Here is a 15,973-nt window from a genome sequence, read left to right on the forward strand (position 1 = left end):
CAGAATGATAAAATAGCAGATATTTAAACTACCTCTTGTAACAATAAAGTACAGGAATTATTCAAATTCCAATTTAAATACGACAATTTCGGAGAAGGATTCTTTATTACAAAGTAATTATGGCCTATAGCCTTACGTCTTGTAAGTTTTCACTTTTGAGATACAGGGTGTTAAAGTTTTGAATCAAATAAAGGAATGTATTAACCAATTCCAATTTATAGTTTTGGTTTCTTGAATTATTGTTGCTACAGAGAAATTACGAAATATTTCTTGAAAGAAAATAACCATATATAACATCGTATAGAAGGCACAAAAAGTGAAGTTCAATGGGGCGCTGTTGCGATTTTTTTTTCAAAAACTGATAATAGTGGCATGTTCTTTCTTTATTTTTCTCGTATCATATTTGTTAAAATCAGTTAAGAATAACTTGAGAGGCAAAATATTGTTCATAGTACAAAATTTAAACAAAACAATAAAATCCAAATTAGCAAAACTCTCGTATTATACAAGAATGTTTGGGCTTGATCTTCAAACTTAGACTAGAAATGCAGATTATGGCTATTGTTATTAGAGTCAGATCGTATCGTATCTAAACCGTGCATGTAAATATTTAATAGGAATCTTTAAAGTTATATGCATATATGTGTTTAATTCTTGGCAGATGGCATTTGAAGTGGTTGCTATGTTTAAAGCTCTGAAACTCTTTCAGTTTCAGCGGCAGAGAGGAATATGTCTTTCGGAATATCAAAGCATTTAAAACGAAAACATGGCATATGATCTAGAAATCATCCAGTCACACTGATAAATTACAAACAAGCCAAATATTTTGTTTTTGCCTTGAACTAAATTTCCAGATAATGTGAAAATGAATTAAGCGATTACTTATAACTTTCTCTACAACGATATGTTAAAGTAACAGAAGGGTAGTGAATTCCCAAACATTCGCAGTTCAAAATTCACCTATGTTTCGAAAAAATGCATCAATCAAAACACTCCATACAAGACGCTGTTCCCGCCAAAACAATAGGAATCCACAGACAAATTATCGCAGACGACCTACTACAGATCGAAGGATACAATTTCACCCATGTTCTGAAAATTTCCGGACTTTGCCTCCGCAAAGCCACAATTGACCCCAAAAAACCTTCACATTTACCAGACGATCTAATATGCCAATATTTTGTTTTTGTCTTGAATCAGATTTCCAGATATTGTGGAAACGAATTCCCTGACTTTTTATCACTTTCTATATTACCTACAATATGATAAACCGTAAGGGAAGGGAGGGGAATTCTCAGACTATCGTTGACTAATCAACAATTTCCATTATATCATCTCCTCTATTAAGTTACTTAATTCATGCTTACTTAAAATCGTACGATAATCCCCTCCGCTAGGAACAATTTTTAACCTATCGCAACAATTACACGGAGTGGCGTGATCCTATTTTTGCCACAGTCAGGGTTACCTCCGTCCCGCTTCCACGCACCAACCAGGCAGGTAAGCTGCCTTTAGGCAGGTGAGAGAAAGAGAGAGCGAGCGAGGCGAAACGGACACGTTCGAAAAAGCCATTTGACGCGCGTATCTCGCTGGCTTCGCCAAAGCGACACTCAACCGTTTGGAATCAGTCTCTCCTGGAACGCGCCGAAGTGTAGCCGATTTCCAGCTGTTGAATTTTCCACGTGACCGGCGTGATTTTCCTGGAGTTTTCCGCGAGCCTTTGGAGTGATTCCGGAATATTTGTCTCTTTGGATTTTTCAGTGGTGTGAGGGAAGCCAGACAATATTATGTATACGGTCATTAACGACATCAGACGCAGTTTTGCCGTTCTTTCAGCTCTTTTTATAACAGGTAAGACACCAAAAGCGGCGACTCTCGTGTGGAAAATGTCAGAATCTTAAAGATGTCGAAACATTTAAAAAAATATTTAACACTAACAAAAGCGATATGAATAAAAATACAAAAAAAAATAAAAAATCGAAATACACGCTTTCTAACAATTCAGTATAATTAGTATTGAAATAAGATTTCAGTACAAATTGCGAAGATAACAAAATGTTTCTTATTAAAATGGAGAAAGCTGACACAAATTTCATTCTCCAATTAACATTTTTAACATTTTTTGACATCCTGGACAATTTTCCATTTCGAGAACATTTCCTGTATATCATATAAAATATACAAATTTAAAAATATATATATTTAATAAGGATTCACAAATTAATTTGACGTGACATAAAATTTAATTAACTTTCGTATATGCCATCACGATTTACTTCAAACCTTATTAACAATGGTAAAAAGAAAATGAAAATTTTATCTGTGAATTGAAAATTGGCATACGGATACAAAGGAACTTTTCCTTAATACTTTTCGAATGTCTTTGAATAAATTTTTTTCAAATTGCTTGAAATCATGTCAAATAATAGATAGTCAAGTCAAATAGCAATGTTAAAAAATCATCTTACTGTAGCAAAAGCTTTAGTAAATGAAATACCATTTTTTGTAAGTAAAGGAAATGAGATGATTTTACATACATATAAAGGATTTTCAGTCCATCTGTTCAGTGTATGTGTAATTTTTCTCAATGTACTGGGTGTTGGGTAAAAACCATGCTATGGTCCCGCCCTTTTTGAACAATTATAGAAAACAAAAGATTAGTGTTAATGCTACGTACTGGCATTTACTATATTTTATTTTTCTTCAGCAAAAACTGAATATAAAACCTTATTACACTTTTTCGATCAGCTTTTCCAGTTATCGTGATGTCAAAGATATTTTAAACAAATGAAAAGCAAATTTTAATCACATGTAGGAATGAATTTTAACCATAAAAACTGTTCGAAATGTCCACCACCTGCTGCTAAACATTCTTCTGCACTTGCTTGCACTTGCTGAACTGCTGAAGAGCATTATTCTCAGGTGTTATTTCATGTACCAATAGAAAAATGCGTTCTTGTATCTTGTCTGATCGAAAAAGTGTAATAAGGTTTTCTATTAGTTTTTGCTGTACATTAACCTCCCACTCTCTGTATCCGCGAATCTCTAAACACCCTGTATATCTCGTTTCATTTAAAAAAACAATTGACAATCGCCCACCTTTAAAGTAGGCCTTGAAAAACAGGTAATAGTTTGTGTCACTTTGTAATTCTTTTGGAGCCATTAACGTTATTCTTTTGTTTTCTAAAATCGGACAAGGAACGGCGAAGTTACAGCTTGCGGTATTTTTTTGATGCACCCGGTATAAATGAAATTATCCATGAGAAAGTTTTACATAAACATGACCGGTTCCATGTGTTTTGAGGTGAAATTTAGCTTGTAAACAAAACTTTTCTCAGCGTAATCAAATTATCCAAAATTGTTTATTATGTCAAGAGCATCAGAAATAAAATAGGATATTTTGGTGCACACACTGGTGTTGTTTTTCCGCTCGTCTCGGCCAAATTTATTTTTAGGAAGACGAAATTTCGTAATCATCGCATTAGTATCTGCATAAATATGCACACTTTGTATTTTTAGTGCAGTTTCCTTTTAACAGTCTTTAATAGCCATTTATTTGCACCAGATACATTCTAAGTACTTTTACACACTTTGAATTTGTAAAAAAATCTATTTACCGACAAAAATTTAATTGACATTTAAGATTGGTATCCGGTAACTAATCCTAATTTGCATGTTAATGGCATTTGTCTTAAAACCGTGCGTATACGCAACAAATTATTAACTTATTTACATTTTTTAAGAAAATCGGCTTCTCAAGGATATGTACACACCTACTTTTCCTATATTTACAACAACCGGTGGACTATCGTACCGCTCTAATCAAATGTGTTTAATTACCACATTTAACAGGTTAAAGGACTCACGTGAAATATTTACGCAATTCGAGACGGAATAACAGGATTAGATGTAAAAAGTCGACATTATATAATTTGAATTTGATATCATCCTTTATTGAAGCCAGTATTACACTAGATTAAAAAAAGTGTACCTAGTTCACACAATACGATAATAACAGGTGTCCCAAAAGTAATGTCCCCTCTAATTTTTTAGTTGACTGCGCGGTACAAAAGTATATGGGACCAAAATTTTCAAAACGTATGTAGAGGTATGCAAGTGGGGGGGAGTCCTGTGCATGTGTAATTTTTTTTATAAATAAGTACTCTTGAAAATTATATTTTAAAGCATTTTAATAACACAAACAAGAAAGGATTATTATATTATAGTTCATTTTTTGTGAAAATATGTTTGCAATTTTTAGATGCAATTCTTTTATAAAATGAAATTTAAAAAATTCCATGTAATTTGCGCAGAGTCTCAGCTACATACTCTCGCAACCGCAACATGTTTACTACAAAATGTAACACTACATAATGCTCTCAACTCTTCGGAATGAAAATGGCGCGCAATTCAAATCCTGCGTTACTATTGAGACATTATTAAGATATTATGGTATCCAATTTTCAAAACAAAGCGACGCGCCAATATATCTCGTAATAGATTAAATCATACATACTCTGATTTGCTATCACTTTATGCCGAGTAGTAAAACAATTTAAAATGTGTAAGATAATAGAAGATAAGCGTGTGTAAGTTTTAAAATAAATATCAAGAAAACAATACATTTTCACCTACATATGATATTATTGCATAACACCAAACATAACAAGTTTGATGTTTTGATATATCTACCCACTCAGATAATTTATACCACAACAATATTGACATTAAATTAAAAATCGAAAAAAACACTTCAAATAATATAAAAAAATAAAAAATTAATTTTGGATACAGGGTGTCTAATAAATCATAAAATGAAATGTATTTATTTAATCTATATATTTTAGCAAACTTTGTATAAATTTTACTGAAGTTTTGAATTTAATGGAAAGATTCGATATGACATTTGCAGTACATTATAATACAGATCCTTCATAAATGATTACAAGTCACGTGACTAGTAATATTGTTTGGAACAGTAATTTTATTTTCTTCACGTTGGCAAATAAATTTCGGTAAAATTAAAGCAATAAAATCAAAAGTAATTTTTCACGAGATTCATTCAAACAATCAGCAATCGCATTATCTCGAGCTTCGACGTAACGGTTTGTCATTATTCATTGTAAACGAACCGTTAATATTGACCACGCCAAGACGTAGGGAATTTTCGTTGCCAGTACCAATCGTGCATTGTAGGGTTGCCTAAGCTCAGCGGTCACATGGCTTGTAAACATTTATGAAGGCTTTCTAAAGGTTTCTTTTAAAAACATTTTTATACATTACTATAATTTTTGATGAAATAATTATGATCTATGTTAATAATAAATCTTTGTAGTAATCGTAATGTGATGAATATTCAACAGTTTTAACATGTGAAACATAATTTTTCTAGTTCACTAGCATCTATAATCGGTGATGTAACGCCGGATTTGACTTGCTGTCATATGTGTTCCATCTTCCTTTATTATCCTTTCGGTAATGCGTCAATTTACAATTTTCCAGAAGGTTTTCATTTGATTTAGGTATTGTTAATTTATAATTTCTTTCAATACCTTCAATACTGGATTTCTTACGTTCAGTGAGAATTGTATAACAATCTTTATGATTTCCTTAACATCTATTTATCACGGGAGGTATAGTCTTTCCGATCTCAATTGAAGAACCAAGAGGTTGCAAGTACGTACCAGGTTCGGTCGCTGACGCAGCAACTCGGCATTGAAACATTTGAAAAACTTGTTCCCACATTTATTTAGCCATACCCATATACAGGCCTGGTCGAACTAAATGTGAAAGAATGCGCGGGCAAACGGCGTATACCACAACCGCACTGGGCGACTGGACAATAAAACTCGGTTGTTGACAATTGGTTGACAAATTGCCTAGCAGTGCAGTGCAGCAATGTGGAATTTGGTGTGATTCAGGTAATTTTAATTTACTATAGGCGCCTTTTATTAATCATTCATATTACAATAGCAAAAGGGAGAAATAAGAGGGATTTTTGTTTACTAATATTATTACAGCATGGCATTTTGGAGACCTTTTGAAACGGAATAAAACGAAATTTACAATTAATATAATAAAATCGTTTGAGGACATATAATAGAAATAATAACATATAATAGAAATGTTCTGTACATTAGATACAAATTATTATAATTTTTTACCTTTAGCAGAAAACACATGAAATTCATTAAATATTATTGCTAGGCGTTTTTATACATGTTCAACTGACTTCGGGAAGACTATACCTGAACACAGGTCGATGCAGGTATATTAGCAGGTAAGTTAAGCTGTTAAGCCCTATTTATGCTAAATGGGGTTTAACAGCTTTTTCTTGAAAAATAAGCAACTATCTTGATTAAACCGCCCTTTTTTTATGAAAGAACATTTTTCAAATTTAATATGGACTCGATCCCATTTGTGCAGTTCCAGTCAACGAATAAACCACATTTAAACGGAATTGTACAAAAATAATTCTCCGTAAATGGAAACGAACAATTCGATAATTGGAACGTACGTTATTCCACTATTTTCTGCTATATTCAATCAGTGCCAAAAACACAATTTGTGTTTTAAAATAAATTTGGCACTGGACAAAGCTCCCGTACAAACAGTTTGTACGTCAGGAGGGCGTGTCGATTATTGCAATTTTTATTTAGATTTTCGAACTTTGCCCTACCCGTGCAAATATTTTCTCTGTAGAAAACACCTCATGACGCAAAAAAGTTTTTTTTCAAAGACTCTCCCAACACACGTGCGTAGGTACATGAGTCTAAAATATTTTTGGGGAACGTAAACAAAAAAACATCTAATTTTACATGAATTGTAGGCAGGGCAAAATATTTTCATAGTTTGTCCGTTTTATTATTATTTGAAATATAATTAAAAACAGTGAAAAATGAAAAGAATTCAGCAAGTCTTAGTGGTTTAAAGGCTTTTACGACCCGAGCTAATATCTAAGGTGCTGTGTACCTGGTCGCAGTCAGTTATAGCCTTTGACCTGCCGTTGTTGTTCTCGGGCTAAGTCCCTGATGTTTGTATCGGTTCTTATTGGATCTAAGGCAGCAATCGTTTCTCAGGCAATGTGATCCTCTACAACTGGTCGCATCCAATGTTTCCCAACGTTTTGCCGTTCTTTACTGTCGACATGTTCAGTGATGACTGCAAATGCTTCTGCTCAGTCGTACTTTAGATATATCTTAGTTTAATGAAGTGAACTATAGGTAAAAAAAGTAAAACAAAAGAGTTTTCGTGGTAATATGAGCAAACGTTCCAGCCATACACAATTAAGAACAAAGTCACTAAAGTAGGTACCAAAGAAATAATTTTCCCCATTTTATCGGCATACTTATAATACTAACAAAATTCTTGGGGCATTTTCCCATACTTTGGAACATTATTAAACGCCGAGATTCCGTCCGGAGATATTATATCTTACTTTGGGCAAGACTCCGCCGTCGAAAGTTTCGCCAGAAATATTTTAAAAGCTTTAATGAAGTTGAAAATTACAATTTAAATATCACTTCCATAGCTCAACTTTTTTTCACTTACATCAAATTAAAACTACACGTCTGTTCCCGGCTGTAATTACATGCTAATGCAAATTTTACCACCGGGGCGATTAAGTTACGCTCAGAGAAGTGTTCGCTTGAAAATAACAAAATACTAGTAACTTCCAGATCATACCTAAACCAAAGCTATAGAGTATTTTATCCATTTTTTTCTCTTTGGCCACCATGTATATCCAACTACGCGTATAATGAACAAAAGCTTGTTCAGGCTTTGCTCGGTCTAATTAGTCGCAGTTGAGGAATTTTTTCAATTTAATTGGAGGTCAACATATCGCGCGAAAAAATCCAATAAGCTGTCCATATAGAGCCTGTAGAATCATTTTTCTCACTAATTGGACTTATTATATAAGGGTGTGTGTAAGGCTTCTTATTGATTGATGTCACTCACTCGATCGGTTTGTAACTTTCCGCTTCTCCACGTGTGGAAAATAAAAAAAAGCCTGATAAATTTTATTCTGTTTCAGAACTTATGATTTCATGATAGAACTGCGCGAAATTCGATAATGATGCTCCGACAGAGATTTTACAACGGGAAAATTAATACAATTTCGTATACAAAATTCTACACTGAAAGATGTGTTTACTTATTTATTATTCGGGAAAAACAATTTGTTAAATAGCGTTATTTTTGCGATCGTGCACAGCTGTGTACATATCAACAACAGTGTTTATACAATTCATACGCTTCATTTAGCGTTTCCGACATTAAATGAACCATATTATTGCAAAACATAGTAACGTACTCGGGGCATCTTAAAAGTTCTATACGTTTTGTAGGATCCGGCAAATTGGGTTTATTCGTTTCTGCTGTTTGCGTTTAAACTGTTCGTGATTCAACCTCATTACTGATTACCCCGGGAGTAATAATTATTTAGGGGTTAAAACTATAGTCCCTCGAATGTGGAAATGTCAATATACCAGACTAAGCAAATATAAATAGCCAGAAATAATGTTCATTCCAACAATATAAATAAGTAGGGGCAATGTCAGACTTAAATTTCCTCATCAATGAGAAGTAATCACTATAGTATAAGTACTGATTATCGATGACAGTATTAATTGAAACAGTGAACATTGAAAGAAATGATTATTAGTACGTATAAAAATAAACTCCAACGCTTTTGTTCTTCGACTATTGTATTGATTTTAAATGCATGAAGCAGATCACAGAACATACGGCATAGTTAAACAGTAACTTTTGTTGTGAGAATGCGAAAACTACTGTGTAATACTCATTTTACTTCAAACTTTCTATACGTGCCGATAAAATATGGTCGAGCGCAATTTGCATTCCCCGCATATATCAATAGATCCTCTTCAAAATTTACGTACTTTTCGAATGTACGAACTATTGTAAACATATCTTCCTCAACCGTATAGGGGTTGTGTAGGGAAGCCGAACAGTATTACACAATAAAAAATATATAAAAAATGCCGGCAAAGGGAGGAACTGTCACTACAATAAAATTCTGAAAATACGGAGACAGTAATAACATTCGAATATATCATCGTCGGGGTGGTGTTTATTAAAAAACTCATATATCAATATGACGCCGCTATAAGTAAAACATGATTTTAATAATACGCCGCGAGATAAAGACAAAATGAGATTTCAGCACTCAGCCTGTTAAGGGTGGAACAAAAATAACCTATAGTAAACACGTTTACTGCAATTTGTTTTCCTAAAGTATACCACTAATTCTAACTCGAAGAACGCCAACTATTCGTGCTGGAAAGGGATGATATATTATTATTCTGTAGTGTCTTAAAACAAAGCATAATGAATCTTAGATTAATATATACCCATTTTTTCTGTTATTTTTAGATCGCTTCTGAAATTCCCAAGCACTCCAGATTTTTAATAAATCATGAGGAATCAATCAAAGTCACATTATAGACACGTGAATAATTTCCAAACAATTCTAATTGACTTCTATTAGGGATCAAATTTACCGTGGAAATAAATAATGAACATTTTATTGACAAAGTTTTAGTCTTTTTTCTTTTTCTAAAAAAAGTGTTATAATTGTCTTCTTCGCTTTGCTGCCGGTAATAAATTTCTTATAAATACTAAACCGTGGGACATTATGATTTTCATCCATTAAGGTTGGACACACCCACTTGATTCTTAAAATATTGAACGATTAATAATGTTTACAGTACATTAATTGGATATTCCCCAACTTACTTCTTTGTTTTTTTATATTCCGAAAGTTGAAGTGGTAAGTTATTTTTTAAGGAACTTTTATAATTTGTTAGATATACTTTGTTCAGACTATATAAAGTATAAAATATTCAAAATAGAAGTACCCATATGTGAACAGGAACTTTAATGTTTATTAGAGTGCCAGTCCTTTGCTCAGTGAATGTACTAAAAAATAGCTATCTTTAATTCCTTTAGTACTTACTTATTTAACAAATTTGAATAAAGTTTTTAGTGAGTTTTTGTTTCGTTTTCAATGTTTATTGTATGTAAACTCATAATTATGCGCAACAATTGTTTTACGATAATTTCACTGTTGTGTATATTATCGGAAACTTTGTGACGACAATCAAATAAACAGTAGTAATCTGTATTACGCTACTAAGCGACAATACGTGTTACAGTGGTTGTCCCTCAGCAAAAAACCTGAATTGTTCACCGGCACACCAGGCTGACAAGGCAGGCATTAGAGTGCCGCTACATACGTGTCGAATAAATTGATCGATGCGAAGTTTCATATCAGAGGTAGACATAAGAAATTATTATTTTGTTAACCTTTATTGGTACTTATTATTATGTACTATACTTATAAATTTTACGGTAAGTTTCATGTGAAGCTTTTAGTATAGAAAAATAGACACTGCTCCTTATTGTTTCACACTGTTATGCAAATACTTACAGTGCAGTTATAAGAAGCAACAGTTGTGTCACTTTTTGTTTGAATAAAATTACATAACATTTCCTTTAATCTTTAATTATAAGCAATTCAACTTGCAAGCACAACACTCTAGATCTTTGTGTCGCATATTTCTTAATTTCCTAACCAGATAAAATACTGGTCATAAGAAGGCGAAATTCGCATACCTACCTACGCAAAATATCTAGATTGTAATTATAAGCACTTGTTTACCTCGAAAAGTGATCACTGCCAATTCCCCACCGGCTTGGTAAATAATCATATATGTATGTGGAAAAAAACAATTCTTTTTTTACACACTAAATCAATATGTCGATTGAGAGATAAACAAAAATCTACCTGCGAGAAGTTTTCGCTGGAAAACAAATACTCTCAAAAGAAGTCGTAATATTTTAATTACTTTTCGATTAAAATGTTCATTTATATTAGCAACTAGTATATTTCACATTGCATGTGTCAATTAAAAACTTACTCTTTGACGTGAAGAGAGAAATAGTAACACTAATCGCATTTCAGTGTTTTGTACAGATACAATGCCAAATAATTTGACTTTAAAATAGCCTCATTACTAATTCGAGATGTTTATGGATTCTGATACGTTAGCTGTAAATGCACATTACGATGTAAAATCTTTATTAATGTGAAACTAATCATTTGAAAACAATCGTACAAGTCAAGTTTTAGTATTGACCTTGCGACGTTATAAAAAAAATATATATTAGTGATACTGATAGATAAGCGGTTATTTGTTTCATTAACGTTACGTAATATAACATTCTGTAATGTCGGCGAGGTAAACGATGCAGATAAAAATAAAATCCCAGGTAACGCTTTGGCAATTTATTATATCACATTTGCGAGATGATAAGGAATATATTGGATAATAAACACAATTCGAATTTAATTTTGAAAAAAATGTAGGTGAGGCTTATCGCGATGTTAATAATTGATTAATACATCCCACTTCTGATTATGCAAGGAGGCGTTGAGTGGCAGAAGTTTTGAAGTGCTTAAAAACTTAAAGTGAAGTTTCGATATGATTTGTTAATTAATAATAATTAATTACAAGAGGGTTAAAGAAGACATTGGCACAATCGGATAAAAATGTAATTTGTGGTGGCTTTATCACTGCATCTAGATTACTACTCCATCGAAAAAATAATCTTACATCTGAATAAATCGAGAGTAATACTTTTATTTAAACTAGTCATATTTTTATCAAAATATTTTTTTTTTTCAAAATAAAAGTAATGAAACATGATTTATTATAATTTCATATTGCAATTCGCTAAAAAATCTCCAACCAATATTGAAAATGGGGAATTGGATTCTATTCGAATCTCTGTTCAGTGATATTCGAAATACCGCCTCTCTAACTCATTTACGAATCGACATTTCTCTCAGTGTAGACGACGAGCAGCCAAAATCGCGCCTCAACAAGCCCCTGTTTACATCGGTGCCAAAGGAGCTTGGCCCGCGGCGAGAACAAAGTTCATCTCTCTAGTTTGCAACGAAATTAAATTTCCCGACTATTTTTGCCCTCCGGGAAACGCAATTTCCCCCCGTAACAGAGTGCACATGTCGGCGGTTTAAAAGTATCCCGTAAGTTAAAAATAAGAACGTCCCGGGTGGGGGAGCAACGCACGCGATTTTTCCGCCGCCCGGAAAAGTGTGTTATGTTTCGTGAAAAATACGGTTCGTTTCTATTATTTGTTGGGCCGCACAAAGGGGCCCGTGTAAATCAATCTAATAACCTGAGCACAATGCGACGTGGTGGCAAAAGCATGTGTCCATTAGCGCGGGGGATGAAAACGCGCGTGGAAGATGTATTATTGGCCTTCGGGAAACGGAGATACGTGGTGGGCGGCGACTGCAATAATCACACGGATTAGAACTACCTTATCCTTTTATCAGCACGAGCTACGGCGGGATTATTATCCCGCCGTAAAAGTTTTGACGGACGCGAATTATTCCCATTGAAATGTCCCCGAGGCCTTCGGTCTCTACAGAAGCAGAACGTAAGGCGATTTATATCGGGAGACGAAAAATTAAGATTCCGGCTTCGACCTTTATAGTGTTACACTACCAATATCTAGCAAATAGCTGAGATGGTTCTAAAGCATTACAATTACAAAAGCCTTAGACAGAAATAATATCTGTGTAGTCTTCTTTGCTGAATTGCGTTATTAAATTTGTACCTTTTTGCAGTAAACAATTAAAAGCGACAAGCACAATGAATAACTATCGCCTACTATGTAAAATATGTTTTCTTTCTGTATCTCTTACGTCGATTAAACAAGTATTAATAGATACTTTTTGTAAAATTCCTCTTCCCGGTATAAATGGCCCTGTATTTCAGACGACTACTAGTAAGGAAGTTTCATAATCATACCCACCACAAAGTACCTTAAGAGCTTGCACACTCCTTATTCAACATGTGAAATACGTCCTCCAAATATTTACATTGCACAAATCGCTAAAAATATAAATATTTATCTGCTACCTGACGAAGGACGGCGTAATAGAGTATCATTCAAAATACTTAGATGGGGGCTCGTTTAGTTTTGTAAATAAGATTATAAATATATCCAGCTATATCTCACAACGCAATAATAAGGAATTATATTGCACAAATTCCTGTACACAAGTTGTTTGCTTTTATAACACTTAAAATTTTCCAATGAGCTTTCCACCTTATCTATCATTTTGTTTTCAAAACTACGAACTCTTTTTTAAACAGCTTTAATTTTGTATGTTTTCGTAGTTACAGATATAGCATGACATTTATTATTATTTACCAAATTTTAATTCTAATCAACAAATTGACAAATATATACAGGGTGTCTCACGGTTAATAATTAGAATTATTTCCGAGACTACTTCGATTTGAATTTTGAAATTTTGGGATACCGGGTTTTCGGGCATGCCCTTCTCAACTAAAATAATGGCATCCACGTACCACTTCCGGTTATACCGGATGTCGCCACCAACTTGCTTATTTTAAGTGGAACACCCTATATATTATTGCAATTTTGGATTCTACGCGTTATTTTAGGTCGACTTTTATGAAGTTTCCCTATTCCTAAAATTAACCGTTTTCGAGATATTTAATTTTTTTCAAAAAAATGGAGAGAAACAGTGACTAGCTTCAAACCATGTTTATTTTATAGTAAGAAAGATAAAGCAACAATATTTATAGGGGGGATAGCTAGACCCCTAAGCTTCCCATCCATACTTTCTAGGTGGCTTAATTGCATACAGGGTGCTAGAAATTTAATGCCGAGTTTAGTTAACTTCAAACCTTCATAAGTCGTTTTCTTTAACTGGAACACTTATGTTTTTCTATATTCTGATATACAATTTTATTCTCTTTCCAACGGTATCAGGGTTCCCTATACCTATCTCTTCTAGTTTTTAAGTCATCTACTATTTTTTGTGTAATCATGTAATTTCTTGCGAGGATAGCTGTGGAATTTTCAGCAAAACTGGAGCAAGACTGGATTTCAGCTGGAGGCAATTCATGGAACGCTCTTTTGAAGCAACGGGTGTAGAATAAACTGTTTGCTTTATTACTCTCCAAACATAAAAATCTAATGGAGTGAGGTCGGGAGACCTCACTGGACAATTCCACGGTCCTAGGCGTCTCATCCATCTATCTTCAAACATTTCAGTCAGCTGTTGATCGATTTGATTGTGACAGTGAGGTGGAGCCCCGTCTAATTAATACCAACACTTCCTTAGTTGATCTGAAGGTATATCATCTACAAAATCTGCCACAACCGTTTGCAAAATATTGAGATATCTGTCGGCATTTAAATTTTCTTCGTAGATATGGTAAGAAATTTGGTTATCTTTAATTAGACAAAAAACATTTACACTAAACTTATTTGAAAGTTTCTTTCCCGGATAACATGAGGATTTTCAGATGATCACAAAGTAAGCTTAAAGTATGGATGCATGATTAGTTCTTAGCATCCTGTGAATGGACGCTCGTGAAATGCCTAAATCATACCCTGCGGAACGAGTTGAGGATTCTGGATGAACATTAAAATAGGCTAGCACATTTATTACATTATCTTCATTTGAAGTTAATGGTTTTGGTAAAATTATTTCTGCACAAATTCGACCATATTCTAGTTGATTTGCTAAAATTTTTTCTGCTCATTGGTGGCAAATTTGTATATTTCTCATTAAAAACTGTACGTGTTCTGCTTACACTAAATTAAACTGTCAGTGTAAGAGACTAACAACAAATTGACAGTTTGTTTGTTTTGAAGTTTTGCTAAAAATTCCACAGCTATCCTCGCAAGAAATTACATGATTTTAGGTGATACACAAAAAATAGTAGATAACTTAAAAACTTGAAGAGAATAAAATTGTGTATTAGAATATAGAAAAACATACAGGGTGTTCCATTTAAGAAAACCGACTTATGAAGGTTTGAAGTTAACTAAACTCGGCATTAAATTTCTAGCGATCGAATTTTCAAAATAATCAGCGACAACGAATTTCTGGGATTTTAAGTGAAAGTGACGCCCTTTACAATAAAAATTCCACATACATTCAGCAACAAAATTAAGGGAGTAGAAAAATGTTCAAATTTTTTAATGATTTTTGAAAGGCTGCAACTTTTTCTATATGAACTGAAGATTTAACATTAGAACCTTTTTTCAGATTAATACTTTATGAACCTTTTTGTCAAAAACGTGTTCAAATGTTTAAAATTATTGCATCTATCGGAAATCTTGTGAGTACCATAAACATTACGTTGGAAATACCGCCCAACTGAATAACAAAAGATTACATAAAAAAACGGAATATGAGAAATAAAACTGTTGAGAACAGGCAGGCTTGGGGAAACGGTCATATCATCTACTGGAATTCATTAAAAATATTTGAATAAGCATTTTTTAAACCTATTAAAAAAGAACGAACGTCATTTGTATCGTAGCTTTGAAAACGAAAACTGATTTTCTAAACGTTTACTAAAACGAAGAAAAAGCAGTTTCATAAAAACAATTCTTGATGGATCCTTTTGGATACTTTTTATTTTTTTCATGGTTTAGTAAAGAGATTAACAGGTTCGGGGCAATGAATCACTGCCCCAAACTTCTTTACTTGTGGTGGAATATTTTCATCAAAATTATTCCATAGGTGGCCAAATACATAAACAGAAAAAATTAAACCGCAAATAAATAACTTCAAACAATATATCGTGCTTTTTTGCCATAAACTGTTAATTAAATCGAACGAATAAGATTATCTATTAGTCATATCGAATCTGGTTTTGTAACGATGACGATTTTGGCGTACGACGTGATGTGTAATCGACTTAATGTCTATATTTATGTTCATATACCCAAGGTGCCCTTCCACAGGCACTGATTGAAATAACAACGCAACAGTGGAATATATTTTAATATAATTTCGCCCTTAAATTGTCTGCCCGCGCAATGAATGTGCCCGTGCTCCGCGTGGGTTCCTTAAAGTGAACGCTGTCTT

General features: G+C 33.4%; 1 protein-coding gene across 1 annotated transcript in view; it reads left to right on the forward strand.

The window, feature by feature from the left end:
- Positions 1–1,600: 1,600 nt before the first annotated feature.
- The window catches only part of LOC108912896, a 132,286-nt gene continuing 117,913 nt past the window's right edge, over positions 1,601–15,973 (forward strand). Inside the window, exon 1 of the mRNA XM_018718315.2 lies at positions 1,601–1,851. Coding sequence (XP_018573831.1) covers positions 1,788–1,851 — 64 coding nt within the window. The 5' untranslated portion in view covers positions 1,601–1,787. The remainder of the gene's footprint in view (positions 1,852–15,973) is intronic.

This window comes from Anoplophora glabripennis, unplaced genomic scaffold (assembly GCF_000390285.2).
Source record: "Anoplophora glabripennis isolate ALB-LARVAE unplaced genomic scaffold, Agla_2.0 scaffold33, whole genome shotgun sequence".
NCBI lineage: Eukaryota > Metazoa > Arthropoda > Insecta > Coleoptera > Cerambycidae > Anoplophora > Anoplophora glabripennis.